The sequence below is a fragment of the Henckelia pumila genome, chromosome 3 (assembly GCF_033568475.1).
Source record: "Henckelia pumila isolate YLH828 chromosome 3, ASM3356847v2, whole genome shotgun sequence".
In the NCBI taxonomy this organism is placed as follows: Eukaryota; Viridiplantae; Streptophyta; class Magnoliopsida; order Lamiales; family Gesneriaceae; genus Henckelia; species Henckelia pumila.
In genome coordinates, this window is record NC_133122.1 from 175,527,754 (window position 1) to 175,551,135 (window position 23,382).

General features: G+C 39.9%; 1 protein-coding gene across 2 annotated transcripts; it reads left to right on the top strand.

Moving 5' to 3' along the window:
• Positions 1-20,761: 20,761 nt before the first annotated feature.
• On the top strand, positions 20,762-22,754 carry LOC140892567 (uncharacterized). Of its 2 annotated transcripts, none has more exons than XM_073301496.1 (6): positions 20,762-20,973; positions 21,101-21,220; positions 21,322-21,553; positions 21,668-21,782; positions 22,129-22,296; positions 22,437-22,754. In XM_073301496.1, exons 1-6 carry the CDS (start codon positions 20,872-20,874, stop codon positions 22,504-22,506), a joined length of 807 nt encoding a protein of 268 aa, XP_073157597.1. In that variant the 5' UTR covers positions 20,762-20,871; the 3' UTR covers positions 22,507-22,754. The 2 variants fall into 2 exon arrangements, with proteins under 2 accessions (XP_073157597.1, XP_073157596.1); XM_073301495.1 differs by having other exon boundaries at positions 20,764-20,973; positions 21,662-21,782.
• The last annotated feature ends 628 nt before the right edge of the window (positions 22,755-23,382 follow it).

Consider the following 23,382-nt stretch of genomic DNA (forward strand, 5'->3'; position numbering starts at 1 on the left):
GGCTCCGCCTCTACCCACTTAGAGAAATAATCCACGGCTACCAGCAAAAAAATTTTCTGTGCCCGGGCTTGTGGGAAAGGTCCCACTATGTCCAGACCCCATTGATCAAAGGGGCACGAGGCCCATACCGGATTCAGATTACTTGCCGGGCTATGCTGCACATTGCCAAACTTCTGACATCCTTCGCAAGACCGGTCCATTTTAGATGCATCGGTCTGCAGAGTGGGCCACCAGTATCCTGACAGCAATACCCTTCGAGCCAGACTCATAGACCCTCCATGGTTCCCACAGCAGCCTTCGTGCACTTCCCGTAAGACATACTCTGTTTCCCCCTCCATCAAGCATTTGAGCAAAGGGCCCTGATAGGAACGCCTATATAGCCGATCACCCAAGATAACAAATCTGGGTGCCTGTCTCCGCATGACCCGAGCTCGTCCTTTGTCTGCCAAAAGTTCCCCACTGGTAAGGTACTTTATTATCGGGGCCATCCATGTATCTTCTCGGATGTCCGGCTTCAAGATTTCTATGGCAGCTACCAATTCCCTTTGTACCAAAGATTCTGTATCATCATTTTCCCCAATGAAAACTCTCTTAGCCAAGGCGTCTGCTTCCATATTTTCTTCCCGGGGTATCTGCTCTATGCTCCAAGTAACGAAACCGGCCCCGAGCTCTTCAATTACCTTACAGTATTTTATCAATTTCTCTTCTCGGGTACAAAAGGTTTTCTTCACTTGCTGGACAACCAAATGTGAGTCAGAATAAATTATAATATGACTTACCCCGATTTCCCGAGCCTGTTTCAACCCAGCTATCACAGCCTCATATTCAGCTTCGTTGTTGGAATCCTGGAAATCCAACTTCACGGCTATTTTGATTTTTTCCTGGGTGGGTAAAACCAGGATGACCCCTACACCAATGCCTCCATTGTTACTGGCTCCATCTACAAATACTCTCCATACCTCTTCCTGACCAAAAGTGGCCACCTCTGTCAAAAAATCAGATAAGTCCTGGGCTTTCATGGCCTTACGTGGCTGGTATTCAATATCATATTCTCCTAACTCCACTGACCATTTTACAAGCCTCCTCGAGGCATCTAGATGAGTCATGATTCACCCAAGGAGGCTGTTAGTAAGGACAATTACCGGGTGAGACAGGAAATAAGGTCTCAATTTCCAGGCTGTTATTACCAAAGCCAGGGCCATCTTCTCAATATCCGTATATCTGACTTCCGCCCCCTTCAAAGTATGACTAACATAGTATACATGCCTCTGATCTCCTTTTTCCTCCTTTATTAAAACAGTGCTGACCGCCCTCTCGATAGTGGACAGATATATCCACAACCTTTCCCTCGGCTCTGGCTTAACCAAGATAGGCAAGCTAGCCAGATGCTCCTTTAATTCCTGAAAGGCCTGCTTGCACTGCTCAGACCAGCCAAACCTCTGGGCCTTGCGCAACACTTGGAAAAAGTGATCGCTACGATGATCTGACCGAGCGATAAACCGGGCGAGGGCTGTAATTCGCTCGTTCAATCGTTGTACCTCCTTGATTGATATTGGCGAAGGCATTTCCTGCAACAGTTTCACCTTTTCTGGGTTGACTTCTATCCCTCGTTCAGTCACCATGAACCCCAGAAATTTTCCACTTTTCACTCCGAACATACACTTGGCTGGATTCAACTTGATCCCATACCGCCGAACTATGGCAAAGGTTTCCTCCAGGTCGGGTATAAAACAATCACGGGTCCTGGATTTCACCAATATATCATCCACATATACCTCCACGTTCCGACCCATTTGTTCTCGGAACACTTTGTCCATCATCCTCTGATACGTGGCCCCTACATTTTTTAAACCAAATGGCATAACCACGTAACAAAAAGTACCTTCTGATGTGATAAAGCTGACTTTGTCTTGATCCTCTAGGGCTAAAGGAATTTGATGATAGCCCTGGTATGCATCCATGAAGCACAGCAATTCACACCCGGACGTGGAATCCACCAACTGGTCAATCCGGGGTAAAGGATAACAATCCTTGGGACAAGCTTTATTTAAATCCCGGAAATCCACACACATCCGCCACTTCCCTGTGGCCTTTGGTACCAACACTACATTGGACGTCCAGGTAGGAAATTGTACGTCCTTGATGTGCCCGGCCTGTAATAGCTCTTGAACCTGCTCCGCTATCACTTTATCCTTCTCGGCCCCGAAATGTTTTTCTTTTGTAGCAAAGGCCGGGATCCAGGGGTGATGTTGAGTTTGTGTTATGTAACATGAGATGAAACTCCCATCAAATCGCCCTGAGCCCAAGCGAACACATCTTTGTTCCGAATGAGGCAGCTTTTCAATTGCTTGGCCAAATTTGCTTTTAAGTCCCAGGCAATCTTGACAGACTTCCCAGCTTGTCCGAGCAGCAGCTCCACCTCCTCACACTCGCCCTTAGACTCCTCCACAGAACAAACTTCTCTTCCTCCCTGACCTCCCTCCTTTCCGATCTGCCTCGCCCTCTTGTAATCTACTCTAACTGTCTCGGTATAACACTTTCGGGAAGAAGGTTGATCTCCTCGGACTTCTCCTACCTTATCTCCCATGGGGAATTTGATCTTCTGATGGTAAGCTGAGGCCACGGCTCTGAAAAAGTTCATAGCCGGCCTCCCCAAGATGACATTATAAGAAGAAGGTGCTTCTACTAATGTGAATCTTGTCATGATCGTCTTCTTCTCATCTCCTGACCCTAAGGTTATGGGCAACAACATTTTCCCTTGAGGTTGTAATGTGTGCCCGGCAAATCCATACAAGGCAGTTTTTACCGGGCTTAACTCATACCCCTGCAGATCCATCTGCTCGAATGCTTCTTGAAAAAGGACATTCACCGAGCTTCCCGAGTCTACAAACACCCTTCGTATATCATAATTAGCGATCCGGGCTTGTATAAGCAAGGCATCATTGTAACGCCCTGAATTTATCTTAATTGAGTTTAATTGAGATAATTAGAGTTTTCAGAATTTAAGAGCCGACTTGATTTTGATCGGGGTCTTTTTTGCAAATTTTGGAATTTTCAGGGACTAAAACGTAGAATGGGGAAATTTTTAGATATTTAATAAGCTTTTGACTTTTCTTCCCCCATTCCTTCTCCTTCTTCCTCTCGCCCTCACCTCTCTCCTCCATTTTCACGCCCCGACTCATTTCTCAAGCTTTGTGATTTCGATTTCTGGTCGATCCGTCCGTTGGAATTTAATTCTGAAGGAAGATTAACAATCACGGCGACGAGAGCTCCGTTATACCGTAAGTTTCTCTTTGATCGGACACTTTCCATTTTTCGGATGTTGTTAGAATCGATTGGGTTTCGGGTATGTTGTTCTTGGCAGAGTTCTGATCGTTTATTCTCTTTTGGTTTTGAATTTGGACGTCGTTCGGAATTGTTTTGATTTTTGGAATATTATTCAAAATTTGGGTTTTTGGAGATTTGTTGGGTTTGAGCCATATTGAGTTTATTGGATTGATATTAGGCTGTCTGTGTTTTTGGTTTGATCGGAATATAGCCGTTATGCCGCCGGTTTGAGTTTTGGACTTTAGTTTGGTTCGAATTGTTTGAGACAAATCTTCGATTGAGTTTAATGTTAATCTCGAGCCTTTATTACTTATTTCACAGATTGTTTGAAGGCCGTTGGATTGCGAGAGTGCAAAGTTGGATCGTTCTGAAGATAGGAGCCGGTATAGTATCGAATTCTTATCGTTTGAAGTGGATTCGAGGGAGTATTTGAATGAATTTATTGTTGTTGTTTTCAGGTTTGAAGCATTGACGTCTTGAGAAGAGGTATAAGATGACTTAGACTGGAATGGAACAAGTGACTCGAATTTGACTTGATTTGAGTGTTCCGAAAAAATCACATACTTGCATGTTAATTGATTTATTTGAATTTATTGAATGAATTTTGTTTGACATTGCATTCATATTGAGCCTATAGACTTTATTCATTTTTAAGATAGACGTTCTGAGAACTATAGTAGGGGGCATTGGCAGGCGAATTACTGCAATGACCGACGTAACCCTCTATAGTTGCTGCAGAGTCTAGAGGTTTGAAATATGCATTATCCACCCCGAAGGGAGAGTCGGTGTGATTGGTGTATATTTTGTCCTTGGGATCCCAATCAGAAGAAGAGGATAACCAGCTTACCTTTGATTATCCAGACTTGATAATCTCGGATTTTTAAAGTCATGCATATCATTTTAATTCCGCATTTGGATGGATTTCTTGTGTTTATGTTGAGTTGATATCTGATGTGGAATTGATGCATACTATGTAATGATTCGTTTTATGTGAGATTGCTTGTTAGTCTCTTTTACTGGGAATATTATTCTCACCGGATTTATCCGGCTGTTGTCTTTGTTTGTATGTGTACTTGACAACAGGATGACCAGGAGCAGGACCAAGTCGTTTGGGTTAGCTCGGGGTGAGATGATAGAAGTGAGACACCGTGTCTTAGGGTTGTGTCTTTTGAACTTGTATTGTTATCACGTTTTAATGATGTTTCGAGCCCCTTATTTCATGTATAAACCATGGATTGAACTTTATTTGTTTGGATTATTGAATTTAGTTTGAAAGACTTTATTTTCGTGCCCTGAATTTCTGCAACTCGAAAGGGAGGCACGGGCGCGCTGGCTTTTGCGAGGTTCCGGCGCGGGCGCGCGATATGTTAAAAAAAAATTTTTTGATTTCTTTTCCGCGGCTTCTCGTGTTTGTTTGTGTTTAATTAATCGAGTTTAGAAGATTAGAAACGGGGTCTCACATTAAGTGGTATCAGAGCGATAAGTTTCTTGGACTGAATTAGAGTGAGTAGTGTAGATCGAGTTCGCATGAATTGAATTCTCGCATGTGATTGAGTTATTTAATTGAATTATTTAAATACCATGCGAGCATGCTTTATTATGTGAAGATTATTCGAACTGCATGATTTTGTGGTTTAAATTGTGAAGCATGAATTATCTGGAATATAAAATGTAATTGTTTCTCAATTGCAACTGAATATTTCTGAGATAGAAGAAAATTATTGAATAGAGATTATAGACACGAGATGATTGAGATTGAGATTGAAATTGAGATGTTGTGTCCTAATGCTCTCGAATTTGAAATATGTGTTCCTCGATAGATTTTGAACAGGAACATTCCGTATCGAAATTCGATTGAACGAGGTTGTTCTACGACCGAAGAATGACGTTACTCCAACGCTGAAGCCTTGTTGATGAGTGTGGGGACCCGGGTTGCTAATCTTATCTTAGGATAATTTATTGTAATTAACAAGTAAACAAGTACTTAAAAGAATTAAAGAAACAAGAGCTAAAATTTTATTTTTTTTTAAATAGGGTCTCGCTCGATCGGTGAAACTTGGCCGATCGAGCGAGCTCAAAAGCTCAAAAGTTCTGTTTCCATATTCAAGGCCTCGTTCGATCGGTGAACTTCTACCGATCGAGCGAGAACAAATCTCACTTTCTCTGCCTAGCCAAATAATGGCCTCGCTCGATCGGTGAACTTCTACCGATCGAGCGAGCTCTAAATGCAGAAAATTCTGCTGATAAAATTTTGCTGTCAAATAATGAAAAACCAAACAAAACTCTTATAACTGCTACCAAATCAAATACATGTTGTTTCATAACCTCTTATCAACTTCCAAATACAAGATACATAAACTAGCATGTGTTCAACATTAATATACAAAGATCTTGTATCCAATTCTAGCATGATTTATCAACTCAAAATACAAGTCTTGCTGCTAAACCCGTGTCCTCACTTGCTATGATTCTATCTCGAGCTATCCTTGTCTTTTCTGACTAGCTCCTGCCCCACCTATTGTCATGCACACATACAAAACAAAGCAATAGCCGGATACTTCCGGTGAGAATAAAATCCCAGTATAAATAACAAAACATGCAATAACAATAGCATCTAATCTAATGCTATAAAATAAATGCAATGCATGTTTGAAGAATAAGCTATCAAAGCTGATATCAATAAAGCTTGGTTCTTTGGGATCTCGAGGAATAAAATAACTATCAAACCGCCGACACTCCCAATCGGGGCGGCATCAAGTATTTTAATCCTCTGACTTTGGTGCAATTATAGAGAGTATTCTGGCTCTGAAAGCGAAGGCTGCAATCCATGCCACTCAACTATAATTCTTCAAACGTCATTTTGCACTCTAGGCTAATCTGCCCTTATGCTTTTCAAGCTGGAGTTCAAGATGAATGCAACATAAGCTGTATGTATTAAAGACTATAAAATATCTTGAAAATGTAATCACATAATCAAACAAAGCATCAACACTCATATAAATCACATAGTAGCACATAACAAAACAATAGCAAGAACGTATGTGATTTACTCGAGAATAATAGCTATCTCGAGGGTTCTATCCCATCTGGATAACTGTCATTTATACCTTTCAATAGCACGTCCGAAAGTACTTCAAGTCTGCAAAGACATCAATGATAAATTATATCAAACGGTTGCTCAAGTTCTCAACTCAAACTCAAATACAATGCTAGCAAACCTTGCTTCAACTTCTTCTCGTTGCGACTCGGCACTCTCGATTCGTAAATCTTCGATTGAAAACTGAGAAATAACATGTCAAAGATCTAACAAGATCAGATGCAACTCAAACCATGCTTCTTTGAATCAAGAATATCAAAGTCTTGACATTTTGCGAATCGACGGTGTAACGGCTACAAACCGGCAATCCAAACAATATCCAAAACAAGATATCAATCCCAACAACTCATTATATCAACTCAATCCCATCAAAAACATCATATTCAGATAAGGTATGGTTCGAATTTAGCTTGCTAAAATCATATAAAATCCGAACGATAGTCTTTTTCCGAACCGTCTGCGAATACATGATCGGTACAGCTGATATACGCATATATCGTAAAATCATAATTTTCCATCTTTCACATAAAAATAAAATCTGAGAAAAGTGAATGAAACTTGTACCAAATCGAAGGTCTCGGAGCTGTGATCGCAGATATATATTTCTTTCAAATTTCTGACAACCGAAACGCAAGTTATCGAAGCTTTTACGGAACGAAAATGGAGTTCTTGAGGGGTGGAACGTTTCCTCTGTTCTTTCCTTTGTATTCTGATGGTTTTCACGTGCAAATGCTAGGAATAAGTAAAGAAATAGATAAATATAAGCCTATTTGCAGTTTAGTCCCTGAACTTTTGGCTATTTGCAATTCAGTCCTCGGAAAAGAGATTTAATTCAATTTCAATCCTTATTCATTTAAGAATATTAGAATTTAATTCTAAACTCTAAATATTCCCAAATTAAATATTCTCGAATTAAAATTAAATAATCCCGGGCCTTACGTTTCTCCCCCACTAAGACATGAGTTCGTCCTCGAAATCATAAGCAAACTGTATAGATAATATGTATACACATAAGAGAATGAATAACTGAAAAAAGAATAAGAACTCACATCAATGAAACAATTCTGGAAATCTCTGTCTCATATCTGACTCAGTCTCCCAAGTCGCTTCTTCAGTACCATGCCGACTCCATTGAATCTTGACTAGCTGAATTGTCTTGTTTCTGAGCTGTTTGTCTTTGCGATCAAGAATCTGAATCGGTTGCTCAAAATAACTAAGAGTCTCATCAAGTTCAGCTTCATCAGGCTGAAGAATATGGGAATGATTAGGCTGATACTTCCGCAGCATAGAGACATGGAATACGTCATGAATACCAGACAAAGATGGAGGAAGAGCGAGTCGATAAGCAAGATCACCTATCTTCTCGATAATCTCATATGGACCAATAAAACGTGGAGAAAACTTTCCTCTCTTGCCAAATCTGACCGTACCTCTAAACGGAGAAATCTTCAAGAAAACTCTGTCTCCCTGATCAAAAGATAGAGGTCGTCGTCTGATATTTGCATGCTTTGCTTGTCTGTCTTGAGCTGTTTTCATTATTTTCTGTATAAGCTTTACCTTTTCAGTCATTTCTTGGATCATATCTGGCCCAACATCTGGTACGTCTGAGATATCATCCCAATACAACGGTGATCTGCATTTCTTTCCGTACAGTGCTTCAAAAAGAGCCATCTCAATGCTCGTCTGATAGCTGTTATTATAAGAGAATTCTGCAAGTGATAATGAATCTTGCCAACTAGTACCAAAATCTAGTACTACAGCTCTCAACATATCCTCAAGTGTCTGGATAGTCCGCTCTGACTGTCCGTCTGTTTGAGGATGATAAGCTGTACTCAGATGCAATTGAGTACCAAGAGCTTGTTGCAAGCTATGCCAAAAGTGTGATGTAAATCTAGGGTCTCGATCTGAAACGATAGATTTAGGCACACCATGTAATCTTACCACTTCTCTGACGTAGATTTCTGTCATCTGATCATGTCTGTACGTCATTCTGTACGGAATAAAACATGCAGATTTCGTCAAACGATCAATAATCACCCAAATGGCATCATACCCTCTGGATGAACGTGATATCTGTGTAACGAAATCCATGGAAATGTGATCTCATTTCCATTCTGGAACTGATAGACTCTGCAATAGCCCACCTGGTTTCTTTCTTTCTGCTTTTACTTGTTGGCAATTCAAGCATTTAGACACAAAATCTGTGACATTTGCTTTCATCTGTTTCCACCAATACTGTGTCTTCAGATCATTATACATTTTCCTGCCACCAGGATGAATACTGAATCGACTGCTGTGAGCCTCTTTCAATATCTGCTGTTTCAAGTCTGAAACATCTGGAACAACAAGTCTGTTATTCACATATAAAACATCATCAGCACTAACCTGATATTCAGATTGATGTCCAGATCTGACAATAGCAATAGAATTCTGAATATTCTGATCCTCTTTCTGTGCTTCTTTGATTCTCATTAACAGTTCTGGCTCAGCTCGTATATCACAAACACGGATAGGTTGCATATCTGTTTCAAATATTAATCTAGAAATACAACAATCTTCCACCAATTGAGATACACCTATCGTAGACAAGGATAACGAACATACCTTTCTACTTAAGGCGTCTGCAGCTGCATTAGATTTTCCTGGATAATATTTAATCTCGCAATCGAAGTCTTTCAATAAATCAAGCCATCTACGCTGTCTCATATTCAATTCTGATTGCGAAAACAGATATTTCAAACTTTTGTGATCCGAAAAGATTTCAAACTTTTCACCATAAAGATAATGTCGTCATATCTTCAATGCAAAGACAATAGCGACAAGCTCCAGATCATGGATAGGATATCGAGTCTTGTGTGGCTTTAACTGTCTCGAAGCATAAGCAATAACATGCCCTCTCTGCATAAGCACACAACCCAGACCCTTGTAAGAAGTATCACAATATACTACAAAATCACCCGTACCTGATGGAATTGTCAAGACAGGTGCACTGGTAAGCCTCTTCTTTAATTCCAAGAAACTAGTTTCACAGGCTTTAGTCCAGACATACGGCTTATTTTTCTGTGTCAGTTGCGTAATAGGCTTCGCAATGCTGGAAAAGTCTCTGATAAAACGTCTATAATACCCTGCCAAGCCCATAAAACTCCATATTTCTGGCACTGATGTAGGTCTAGGCCAATTCAATACAGCCTCGACCTTGCTTGGATCCACTGAAATTCCATCACCTGAAATAATATTCCCAAGAAACACAACTTTCTGCAACCAAAATTCACATTTCGATAACTTGGCATATAATTTCTCATTTCTCAAAGTCTGTAAAATGAGTCGGAGATGTTCAACATGCTTATGTACATTCTTGGAATACATCAAGATATCATCGATAAAAATAATGACAAAGTCATCCAAGTATTTCTGAAATACCCGATTCATCAATCCCATAAATACTGCAGGAGCATTGGTTAAACCAAAATACATGACGATGAATTCATAATGTCCATACCTTGTTCTGAAAGCAGTTTTAGGAATATCTTCATCTCGTACTCTCAGCTGATGATATGCAGATCGCAAATCAATCTTAGAATAGATAGCTGAACCCTGTAACTGGTCAAACAAATCATCTATTCTAGGCAGTGGATATTTATTCTTGATTGTTACCTTGTTCAGTTGATGATAATCAATGCATAATCGCATTGAACCATCTTTCTTTCGTACAAATAGTACCGGAGCGCCCCAAGGTGAAACGCTCGGCCTAATGTACCCTTTGGCCAATAAATCTTCCAGTTGATCCTTCAACTCCTTCAATTCAATAGGTGCCATTCTGTAAGGAGCTTTGGATATTGGTTGTGTACCTGGCATTAAATCAATGCTGAAATCTATCTCTCGGACTGGAGGTAAACCAGGAATTTCATCAGGAAATACATCAGCAAATTCATGCACAACTGGAATATCTGTTACTGCTGGACTGGATTTCAATACATCGACTGCATAAATCAGAAATCCTTCCACCCCTCTCTGCAATAAACGGGTCATAGATAACATAGATATCAAAGGGATCTTGGCTCGAGAACCCTTACCGTAGAATTTCCATTCAGATGCCATTTCTGGTCTAAATCGAACCACTTTCTGGAAACAATCTACAGTTGTCCTGTACTTGGTTAACATGTCGATACCAACAATACAATCGAAATCTGATAATCCAAGTACTATACAATCTATATCAATCACATTCCCTTCATATTGCAACACACAATTTCGAATCATTCGAACAGATATAATACCTTCACCCAAAGGTGATGAAATAGAAACAACAGTAGGCAATGGCTCAGACGATAAAGAATGCATCATAACAAATTGTTCAGATATGAATGTATGTGATGCACCTGTATCTATCAAAACATAGGCAGGATAACCATAAATAAAGCAGTTACCTGCTATGACATCGTCAGGTGCTGCCTGAGCCTGTTCCTCAGTAAGTGCAAAGACTCGAGCCTGTTGTCTAGGAGGTTGAGTCACAGTCTGGATTCCTCCTCCTCTGGTCTATTGCTGAGGTTGCTGAGGCTGAAATGAATGCAGTGATTGCCTTTCTGCCTGAGGTGTGGGTCGGGAAGAACTTTCACCAATAGCTCGTTGAGGACATACCTTGGCATAATGACCTGGTTGACGACAAATATTGCAATTACCGGACACACCTCTGCACTGTTCACTCGAATGTCTTCCACCACACTTACTGCAAAAGACTCCTGATTCACCAGTTCTCTGACCTGCCCTAAACTGTCTCTGTCCACTAGAACTGGAAGAACTACTGTCTGTCCTCTTGAATTGCTTTCCCTTTGGCCTAAATCGAGAATCATTTCTGCCACTGCTTCCTCCCTCAAATATGGGAGATGGTTGCTGAAACTGTGGCGGATTCTATGGAATGAAAGCTGATACAGGCTGGGGAGATGGCTGTGGAATAAATGGTACTCCTCTTTGTCGCAAAATACCATCTTCTGCTCCCTTAGCTTTGTTCAATGCATCAGCAAAAGTATTGGGTTGTCCACTGTTCACTAAGGTAAATACATCTGCATTAAGGCCATTGATAAACTGATCTGCCATTGCTTCGTCAGTTGCAGCTATATGTGGAGCAAACTTCAAAAGACTTGAAAATTTGGCCACATATTCCTCAATATTCAAATTGCCTTGCCTTAGATTGGCAAACTCAGCACCTTTATCCTTCCTGTAGGAGACTGGAAAGAAACGTTGATAGAACTCAGTTTTAAAGACAGTCCAGGTGATAATCGTACCTCGCTGTTCCAATGCCCGTTTTGTTGTAATCCACCAACTTTTAGCAACATCGTGAAGTTGATGTATCACCAATCGGATACGACGATCATCGGTATAGTCAAGTGATTCAAACAGTTGTTCTATATCTTCAAGCCAATTCTCACAATCCACTGAGTTTTCTGTTCCTTTCAATTTTGGCGGTTTAAATGACTGAAATCGCTTTAACAAAGTCTCCATTGGAGTAGTAGTAGGATCCAAAGGATCAACAGATGTACTACCCTGTGCATTTTGGGATTCAACCATTGGCGGTGGTACTGGTGATGGTTCAGCTGGAGGAACCACTAATGGCTGTCTAATGGCCGGTGCTTTACGGGGAGGCATATCTGATTGTCAAACAGATTAGTGCATAAACAATATCATATGCAACAATTTATTTCATCCTTCTCTGATAAGCATTCTCATGCATTCTCATGAGAATTCAGGTTCTGACTGAGGATAATCTGTAATACAATTGCATATATAGCATGCCGTAGCAATAAAAGCACATAATCATGTAATCACATAATTATTGCTATATATAAGCATGCTAGCAAATAATGCACATAATCAGATACAACATGTAATCTCATGTAATATCAAATAATCAGACAGACTCAATCTACCCCGCTCATCAATTTCTAACTCAATCCAGAAACTTATGCTCTGATACCACCTGTTGTGGCGACCCGGGTTGCTAATCTTATCTTAGGGCAATTTATTGTAATTAACAAGTAAACAAGTACTTAAAAGAATTAAAGAAACAAGATCTAAATTTTTTTTTTTTTAAATAGGGTCTCGCTCGATCGGTGAAACTTGGCCGATCGAGCGAGCTCAAAAGCTCAAAAGTTCTGCTTCCATATTCAAGGCCTCGCTCGATCGGTGAACTTCTACCGATCGAGCGAGAACAAATCTCACTTTCTCTGCCTAGCCAAATAATGGCCTCGCTCGATCGGTGAACTTCTACCGATCGAGCGAGCTCTAAATGCAGAAAATTCTGTTGGTAAAATTTTGCTGTCAAAGAATGAAAAACCAAACAAAACTCTTATAACTGCTACCAAATCAAATACATGTTGTTTCATAACCTCTTATCAACTTCCAAATACAAGATACATAAACTAGCATGTGTTCAACATTAATATACAAAGATCTTGTATCCATTCTAGCATGATTTATCAACTCAAAATACAAGTCTTGCTGCTAAACTCGTGTCCTCACTTGCTATGATTCTATCTCGAGCTATCCTTGTCTTTTCTGACTAGCTCCTGCCCCACCTATTGTCATGCACACATACAAAACAAAACAATAGCCGGATACTTCCGGTGAGAATAAAATCCCAGTATAAATAACAAAACATGCAATAACAATAGCATCTAATCTAATGCTATAAAATAAATGCAATTCATGTTTGAAGAATAGGCTTGATATCAATAAAGCTTGGTTCTTTGGGATCCCGAAGAATAAAATAACTATCAAACCGCCGACACTCCCAATCGAGGCGACATCAAGTATTTTAATCCTCTGACTTTGGTGCAATTATAGAGAGTATTCTGGCTCTGAAAGCAAAGGTTGCAATCCATGCCACTCAACTATAATTCTCCAAACGTCATTTTGCACTCTAGGCTAATCTGCCCTTATGCTTTACAGGCTGGAGTTCAAGATGAATGCAACATAAGCTGTATGCATTAAAGACTGTAAAATATCTTGAACATGTAATCACATAATCAAACAAAGCATCAACACTCATATAAATCACATAGTAGCACATAACAAAATAATAGCAAGAACGTATGTGATTTACTCGAGAATAATAGCTATCTCAAGGGTTCTATCCCATCTGGATAACTGTCATTTATACCTTTCAATAGCACGTCCGAAAGTACTTCAAATCTGCAAAGACATCAATGATAAAGCATATCAAATGGTTGCTCAAGTTCTCAACTCAAACTCAAATACAATGCTAGCAAACCTTGCTTCAACTTCTTCTCGTTGCGACTCGGCACTCTTGATTCGTAAATCTTCGATTGAAAACTGAGAAATAACATGTCAAAGAGCTAACAAGATCAGATGCAACTCAAACCATGATTCTTTGAATCAAGAATATCAAAGTCTTGACATTTTGCGAATCGACGGCGTAACGGCTACAAACCAGCAATCCAAACAATATCCAAAACAAGATATCAATCCCAACAACTCATTATATCAACTCAATCCCATCAAAAACATCATATTCAGATAAGGTAGGGTTCGAATTTAGCTTGCTAAAATCATATAAAATCCGAACGATAGTCTTTTTCTTAACCGTCTGCGAATACACGATCGGTACAGCTGATATACGCATATATCGTAAAATCATAATTTTCCATCTTTCACATAAAAATAAAATCTAAGAAAAGTGAATGAAACTTGTACCAAATTGAAGGTCTCGGAGCTGTGATCGCAGATATATATTTCTTTCGAATTTTTGACAACCGTAACGCAAGTTATCGAAGCTTTTACGGAACGAAAATGGAGTTCTTGAGGGTTGGAACGTTTCCTCTGTTCTTTCCTTTGTATTCTGATGGTTTTCACGTGCAAATGCTAGGAATAAGTGAAGAAATAGATAAATATAAGCCTATTTGCAGTTTAGTCCCTGAAATTTTGGCTATTTGCAATTCAGTCCCCGAAAAAGCAATTTAATTCAATTTCAATCCTTATTCATTTAAGAATATTAGAATTTAATTCTAAACTCTAAATATTCCCAAATTAAATATTCTCGGATTAAAATTAAATAATCCCGGGCCTTACAATGAGGTTCCAGACCTTTCAACCCCCAACCCTGAGAAGTTCAGAGAGTGCAGTGGAATGTGTGAATTGGTTAGAAGAAATCGACCAGTTATTTGATTCTCTGGAATACAACGATGACCGTAGAATTTGGTTAGTTATGTACCAACTGCAAGGGACTGCCAAAAGTTGATGGATTTCTAGGAAGAAGGCATTAGAGAATCAAGTTTGGTTGTTTTGTGGAGTTTGTTCAAAGCTGAATTTCTTAGGTAGATTCCGTTCCAAAAACCGACCGTGTACAGAGGGAGTACCACTAGAGATCGTTTGCAACCAAGAGGACGGTCATTCAAGAAGTATGGGAGTAGTTCTTCCAGCTCCAGCGGATCGAAACAGTCTGGTTCCGGACATAGTTCAGGATCTTCCAGTGTATCTTGCAATAACTGTGGAGGTCAACACCTCAGTGAGCATTGCCTTGGGATTTCTGGATGCTGCAATATCTGCCATCTGGCAGGACACTATGCTAGGAGATGTCCTCAACATTATACCATTGGGTCTCAGTCGGGGAGTTCTTTTAGACCGCTGGTTCAACAGGAGGGACAAGCTCGTGTGGTTCACTCATTTCAGCCGCCGCACCAGAATCAACTTAGAGGTTCTTCGATCATGAATCAACCTCCGATTCAACAAAAGCTGAATCTTGCTCTCAATGAGGATCCGCAGACTTGGGTTGAACCCGATGATGACACAGCAGGTAATTGTTGAGTATGATTTTATGCTCTTATTCTGATAGTTCTGTTACGCTCTGTATTTCTTAACTAAGGATATTACTATGATGCATCCTCCGCATTTTTGAGCTTTTGCATTCCGTAGTTTCTATCGTCTGTCGTGTGACCGCTTAATTTCGGAGTTGTACGGAGGAATTCTCTTTGTATGAAGTTGAGGTCCTAGAATCTAGCCCGAATTGGTTGATAAATCAGTGGTTAGAGAGTTTGCTGGTATTGCCAGATGAGATTCCGAGATTGCCTCTGATTTATGAGGATAATTTCAGCAACGACTTGAGATCAGACATCATCAGTTGAGAGTTAGTAAGAAAGAGGTATGGAAGAGTGGATTCGGAATGAGGTATGGCCACTTTGATTCTGTTGTAGTACCGTTTGAATTGTAAACTCGTCTTCAGTTTTATAGACCCTTTGAACTGAACCTATCAGAGATGCTAGATGAAATCTTAAGTATTCGATCTTCGGTGTTTGAATTCTTTTTGGATCGAGTCGTATTCCTCGATTTTATGAACTGGCGATGGAATTCTATTGATCAGCACTCCAGTATTCTTGAATTCGGTTCAGGTGATTTTTCAGTACTTGGCATCCTTCTTATCGAGATTTTAGGATGTCTTCTTATTCAGAGGAATCACGCTCTATTCTAGCCATCGAGACAGCTGAAGACGCTCAAGACTCAACGTCTGAATCTGGACTTTGAGCTCGCAGCGATCTTATTGATGTGTAAATCTATTATCTATTGTCTTATGAGGAGATTTCTGCGATTTTGTTCTAATCTTATGAGTCGAAGGATTTGTCTTATCTTATCTACTATCAGTTGATTATTTTCTTATTGATGAAATCTGCTACCGTAGCCCGTGCAGGGTGACTTTTGGTCAGAATCAGAGGATTGATAATTTGTCAGAGGTCGTCAGATGTCTTGTTTTGCCGAAGTCTGTCAGTGTAGATAGAGATCTTCGTTACATTCGTTCTTTCGACAAGGATTCCGACGAAAATTTTGTTGTTCGATTACAACTTTTTCAGTTCCATACCCTCAGAACGACGGACAGCCAAAGAAGATGAGTCGATTTTGATGGACGAACTTAACAGAGTAATTTGAGAGACAGAGTTTGTATTGGAACCGTGGATGATTTCGAGGACAAAATCTCTTTTTAGAGGGGAAGAATTGTAACGCCCCGAATTTATCTTAATTGAGTTTAATTGAGATAATTAGAGTTTTCAGAATTTAAGAGCCGGCTTGATTTTGATCGGGGTCTTTTTTGCAAATTTTGGAATTTTCAGGGACTAAAACGCAGAATGGGGAAATTTTTAGATATTTAATAGTCTTTTAACTTTTCTTCCCCCATTCCTTCTCCTTCTTCCTCTCTCCCTCGCCTATCTCCTCCATTTTCACGCCCCGACTCATTTCTCAAGCTTTGTGATTTCGATTTCTGGTCGATCCGTCCGTTGGAATTTAATTCTGAAGGAAGATTAACGATCACGGTGACGAGAGCTCCGTTATACCATAAGTTTCTCTTTGATCGGACACTTTCCATTTTTCGGATGTTGTTAGAATCGATTGGGTTTCGGGTATGTTGTTCTTGGCAGAGTTCTGATCGTTTATTCTCTTTCGGTTTTGAATTTGGACGTCGTTCGAAATTGTTTTGATTTTTGGAAGATTATTCGAAATTTGGGTTTTTGGAGATTTGTTGGGTTTGAGCCATATTGAGTTTATTGGATTGATATTAGGCTGTCTGTGTTTTTGGTTTGATCGAAATATAGCCGTTATGCCGTCTGTTTGAGTTTTGGACTTTAGTTCGGTTTGAATTGTTTGAGCCAAATCTCCGATTGAGTTGAATGTTAATCTCGAGCCTTTATTACTTATTTCATAGATTGTTTGAAGGCCGTTGGATTGCGAGAGTGCAAAGTTGGATCGTTCTGAAGATAGGAGCCGGTATAGTATCGAATTTTTATTGTTTGAAGTGGATTCGAGAGAGTGAATGAATTTATTATTGTTGTTTCCAGGTTTGAATCATCGACGTCTTGAGAAGAGGTATAAGATGACTTAGACTGGAATTGGAACGAGTGACTCGAATCCGACTTGATTCGAGTGTTCTGAAAAAATCACATACTTGCATGTTAATTGATTTATTTGAATTTATTGAATGAATTTTGTTTGACATTGCATTCATATTGAGCCTATAGACTTTATTCATTTTTAAGATAGACGTTCTGAGAACTATAGTAGGAGGCATTGGCAGGCGAATTACTGCAATGACCGACGTAACCCTCTATAGTTGCTGCAGAGTCTAGAGGATTGAAATATGCATTATCCACCCCGAAGGGAGAGTCGGTGTGATTGGTGTATATTTTTTCCTCGGGATCCCAATCAGAAGAAGAGGATAACCAGATTACCTTTGATTATCCAGACTTGATAATCTCGGATTTTTAAAGTAATGCATATCATTTTAATTCCGCATTTGGATGGATTTCTTGTGTTTATGTTGAGTTGATATCTGATGTGGAATTGATGCATACTATGTAGTGATTTGTTTTATGTGAGATTGTTTGTTAGTCTCTTTTACTGGAAATATTATTTTCACCGGATTTATCCGGCTGTTGTCTTTGTTTGTATGTGTACTTGGCAACAGAAGGACCAGGAGCAGGACCAAGTTGTTTGGGTTAGCTCGGGGTGAGATGATAGAAGTGAGACACCGTATCTTAGGGTTGTGTCTTTTGAACTTGTATTGTTATCGCGTTTTAATGATGTTTCGAGCCCCTTATTTCATGTATAAACCATGGATTGAACTTTAGTTGTTTGGATTATTGAATTTATTTTGAAAGAATTTATTTTCGTGCCCTGGATTTTTGCAACTCGAAAGGGCGGCGCAGGCGCGCCGTTGTTCCGCGAGGCTGGGGCGCGGGCGTGCTGGCTTTTGCGAGGTTCCGGAGCGGGCGCGCGACTTTTTTTATAAAAAAAATTGATTTCTTTTCCGCGGCTCCTCGTGTTCGTTTGTGTTTAATTAATCGAGTTTAGAAGATTAGAAATGGGGTCTCACAATCATTGTGTGGCAGGTTTATGCCTTCCAGGTCTCGGAGTCCAAATGTGATGATTGGCCCTGAACCCTGTCTCCTTTCCTCCACCCCCAAACTCTCCCTCCGACTCCAAGACTTTCTAGCCCGATTCGAGTCTCCGTTAGTAGATCCCCCCGATATTATGTTAATAATACCCTTCGTTGGCCCTTCTCTTGATTTGTTATCCTCTTTCCGGGAGCTTGTCTCTTGTTTCCCCTCATCCCAGGAAGCAATTATAGCCCTGGGAGGAACCTACATCTGTGGCCCCCGAAACCAAGGCAGGCCCCGGGGCTTTATCTCGACCGGCTTACCATCTCTGGTATAAGGCGACTGCTGCCTCTGCTGTAACATCCGGCATTCACTGGTGTCATGTTCACCTTCCTGATGAAAGGCACAGTATTTCAAAGTCTTCTCTCTAGAAACAGAGGCCTGGATTTCAACCCCCTCTTCACATACGTGCACAACCCTGTCTCAGATTCCCTGGTGCGGTGCATAACGAGACAACCGCCCCATGGGATCCTGAGTTTCCCTACTTCTTCCTTGGTCCAGGCCTCCCTCCTGTCGGGCTACCTCCTTCTTCTGCCTCTGAGCCTCCTCCATGTTAATGTATTTCTCGGCCCGAGCCAACAAATCCTCGAAAGTTCGGGGTGCTTTTTTCACTAATGATTTGAAAAATTCCCCCTCCCGAAGACCTTGAGTGAAGGCAGTGATCTTGGTCTCCTGGGCGCAGGTCGGGACCTCCAAAGCAGTCTTATTGAACCTTTTGATGTAGGTTCTTAAAGACTCCTCTCCTGACTGTTTTGCTTCAAATAGGCTATAGGCAGTTTTCCTGTACCTCTTGTTACTGCTGAAGTGCTGCAAAAACACTTGCTTGAATTCTGCAAACAATCGAACACTCTGTGGCTCCAATTTCTCAAACCACCTTTGGGCAGAATCCACCAAAGTGGTTAAGAAGACTTTGCACTTAATCTTATCCCCATAGCAATGCAGCATGACTACATTCTCAAAACGAGCCAAGTGCTCCTCTGGGTCAGTGCTCCCATCATATTCCCGGATTTTTGCCGACTTGTAATGAGATGGAAAGGGCTCCTCTATCACCTCCTGCGAAAAAGGGCAACCCGGGATCTTGATAGACCAGGCCGTTTTGGGACCCTCTTCTTCAAACTTCTGTATCTTCCTCCTAAGTTCATGCAACTCATCCGCCACAGAAGGTTGTATTGAGTGCATCCAAGAACTTTCCTCTTCTCCACCTTCTCTGGTTTGGGCATTATGGTTTGGATTACCCCGGTTCCCTTCTTCCTCCATTGTTATTTCCTTCGACTGTGGCTGCCTTGTAGCTGCTAACGATTTCTGTACCATATCCTGAACATATGATTCGAGATGCTCCACAGGAATAACAATGTTCCGGCCCTGCTGGTGGCCTTCCGGTGGTGTTTGTTCATGATAAGCCATATCTATGTCTATAGAACAAGCTTCCCACAGACGGCGCCAATGATGATGGTTTGCTAAACCGAGTGCTCGGGCTGTCAGGGTAGTGAAGTGGGCCTGATGAGATAACCGGGCTAATGAGAATGATATGTGATCTGTCCTTTCCTGATCGAGATGATCTACACACACAAGGAAAAGAAATGAAAGCACGTTAGTGGGGCGTCAAAAGGTTTTTTGGCGGGGCCACTTCGATGCTTAAGTCAGACTCAGAAATAGAGTGGGCTTTTTAGGCAAAATGAGTATAGTGATTTTAGGATTTTAGATGAACATACATTTACTGATACCTGATGCAAGGTATTTATAGGTCTTAGAGTGAGAAAATGCCTCCTTAATTTCAGGGTAGTGGCCACGATCTAGGTCGTGGTTACGGGGCCTGTCCACGTCCACCTGTTCCCCACGATCCAGCCCAGCGAGTCGGGATTATGGCAACATGGGGATCGTGCTCCTGTAACATTGGCGTGCAATGCGTTTTGCAGACTTGATCTTCCAAGAATCCTCAAGTTTCTGATCCGCTTGGGCCCAGAGGACAAGCCCTGATATTCCTGGCTTCGCATAGCCTTGATATCCCTGACTTCTCGGGGTATCAATTTTTATAAAATTTTTGTATTAATTTTTTTTTTTTTAAAAAAAAAGGCCGTTAGAATATCAAATGACAAATATCCATGTTTTGGATAAGGAATTCGTCTTTATTTTAGGATGGATTTTTCGATTATCGAACCTTGGGTTAGCCGGACGCCCGGACCAAACCAAATATCCAATATTTTAAATTGACAAATAATTTTTTTTTTTTTTCAATTATCTTACAAAAATTTAAATGGGTTGGAATAGTCTAAACTTGTATTAAAAAAAACAAAACAAAACAACTTGTATTAAAAGATATTTTCGGAGGGAGATATTTGTAAGAGTCCTCTCGATTTCGATTTATTTATTTTTATTTCGGGACAGAATGCTCGAAAGTTCTCCAAAAATATCTGCAAATTACATTACATCAAATCAAAGCATCCCCCGAAATATCCACTCTCTATTATATCTTCACTCTGCTGTGTGGAAAATCAGAGAATCAGAAACAAAATGGAGAATAATCAGATGGCGAGACGAAGAGCCAATGTCATTGCGGCGCATTTGGTCTCTCCCGAAGATATATCCGCCAGTGCCACCCATGTTTTCCCCATGGTATTGTTATCTTCTTCCATTTCTTGTTCATTTACACCATAGATTGAATCTATTTATGCTCTGATTTCAGTTCTTAATTATTGCACTCATTTTTTTGTATTGGTGCTAATTGACTTGCTCCCCCCAGAGCTGCAGCAACAGCCTGAATTCCGCCATGTGGAGATGTGACAACAGAACGTATTTTGCTCGGCAAGGCTCTGCTTCTCAAGGTTGTTTCATGAGGCAAGCTGCTAATTCATGTGGGCAGGTGTTGTAAAATATATATGTATCTACTGTATTTCAAGAGTTGTATTCAACTTGTTTGATGGAAGTGGTGAGTGAACCATGTTATCGACTTTGGAAATGCAGGACTACGCGCAACATAGCTTGCCTTCAAAATCCACTAGTTGTGGGAACAAGGGAGCTAATTCTTTTGAACCACCCGTGTTTTCTAGACCTGCTCAGGCCGAATTCCATATTCCGGCAGACCCTCCTCTGGAAGCTCCATTGTTTTCTCGGCCGAACCCGAAATCGAAATGTGGGCAACCCCAGTTTCATTCAAGTGAAAGTAATAGGCAAAGTCACGATTTTACACCAAAGAGTAAGTACTTGTTAATTTGAACTTCCATCTTTAAGAAGTGTGTGTGTGTGTGTTTGTGTTGTTTTTAACCTGCAAGGCCTACATTATTTGGTTTGTTTTGGATCATAGCTGCAGGCTTCAAGTGGTCTCCAAGAATGAATGTTGAAGAGTCCGGATACAACCATTTTGTTACCTTAGAGATTCCAGGCGTCAGCTCTGACAGCATAAAGGTGGAGGTCAATGAGAAAAGGTAAGAGATGAACATGGAACAAAAACTAGTCTTTCAACTTAGTTATCGGGTTTCTACATTCTACTCTACTTTGGTAGTGTTTGGAAATGCATAAAAAAAATAAAGTGATTATGAAACATTAGTGAACTGTGTTTTCTTAAGGCACCCATTGGGTTGATCTTAAGGCACCCATTGGGTTGATGGATAACACATTGATTGGTTAATTATTATTGTTTGTCCAATTTTTTGCTCAAGATCTTTCAAGGATTAGTGTCATGCACCATTGTCTAATTAAGTATATTGATTTAAAATCTTTATATTATGAATTCATCTTCATCTAATCAATGAACCAAACGGTGTCTTACAGTTTGATAGTAACCGGCGACCGATCAACGTTGTCTTGCGGAGCTGGAAGTCGTAGTTCGAATAAATATGCTTCCTCTTGTCATAAACGCGAGATTGCACAGGGGCCATATCAAGTAATTTGGCCTCTCCCAACTGATGCAAACAAGGAGAATGTCTCAGCCGAGATACAGTAAGTTTAAGGCCTTCACAATTGATAAAGCACCTCAATTTCTTGGGTGATGTTTCGGCTTTTTATGATTGCTGTGGAATTGTAATTTACCATATATGTGTTTTATTTATATAACTCTTGTGGGTATTTTTCTGGTTCAGGGATGGATTATTAAGGATTACAATTCCCAAACTTTCGGGTCTAAGGTGGCTGCGGAAGGCACACATATAGGTTATAGGCTATACAATATACATGTCACAAGATTCAAATATTTTGCGACACTTGATCTTGTACTACTGAAAATGTTGTGTACTGGGTTGATTTATAGGATGTTTGGGATGGATATTGGGTTCCAGATCAATCATAAAACAAATTTTATGCATATGTCCCACGGGAAATGAGATGAACAAGTAGTCGTTATTGTTTTTTATTTGTTAATTGATGCAATAATTTTTAATGGAACGCTACATTTATAATGATGTCAACACGTAAACTATTTATTGATAAATTATCATCCTTGCTATCCTAAGTTAACATTTTATTACATAAATTACACTAACCATGATATTGTCAAGCATGGTCATGGAGTTCGTGGGGTGATGAGACGCTATCTTAGGCATTATCTTAAGGTTTATCTAACCGTGAACGTTTATTAATAGTAACAAAAAATGCATAGGCTTTGCGTGTGTAAAAGAGAAGTTATATATATATATATATATATATATATATATATATATATATATATATATATATATATATATATATTAAAGTAAAAGATGGATGAGTGGAAGAGATTTAGTGGATAGTTTATAGGAAATGGTAATTATGGAATAACTAATTTTGATGTCTTCAAGGTAGTCCTCAACTTTTATATAATAGTATAGATATTTGGGTGTATTGTTTTGAAAATCAATAAAACACATATCTTCTATATACTATATATTAAAGTAGATGACTCTATTGCTGAAGCCTAAATTAAAATTTCTATTGCATGATCATCTATACATATCAATATTTTAAGAGGGATTTTCTTAAATAGCCTCCGTCAAATTACTATAATCAATTTTAGTCCCTTATTAAATTAATAAATTAATTTACCATAATACT

What these genes read in the sequence shown, in the direction of transcription:
- LOC140892567 (XM_073301495.1), top strand. Translation starts at nt 20,872, where the DNA reads ATGGAGAATAATCAGATGGCGAGACGAAGAGCCAATGTCATTGCGGCG. An exon ending in CTGCTAATTCATGTGGGCAG is followed by an intron (nt 21,221 to 21,321) that starts GTGTTGTAAAAT and finishes TTGGAAATGCAG; the next exon opens with GACTACGCGCAACATAGCTT. An exon ending in TCACGATTTTACACCAAAGA is followed by an intron (nt 21,554 to 21,661) that starts GTAAGTACTTGT and finishes TTTGGATCATAG; the next exon opens with CTGCAGGCTTCAAGTGGTCT.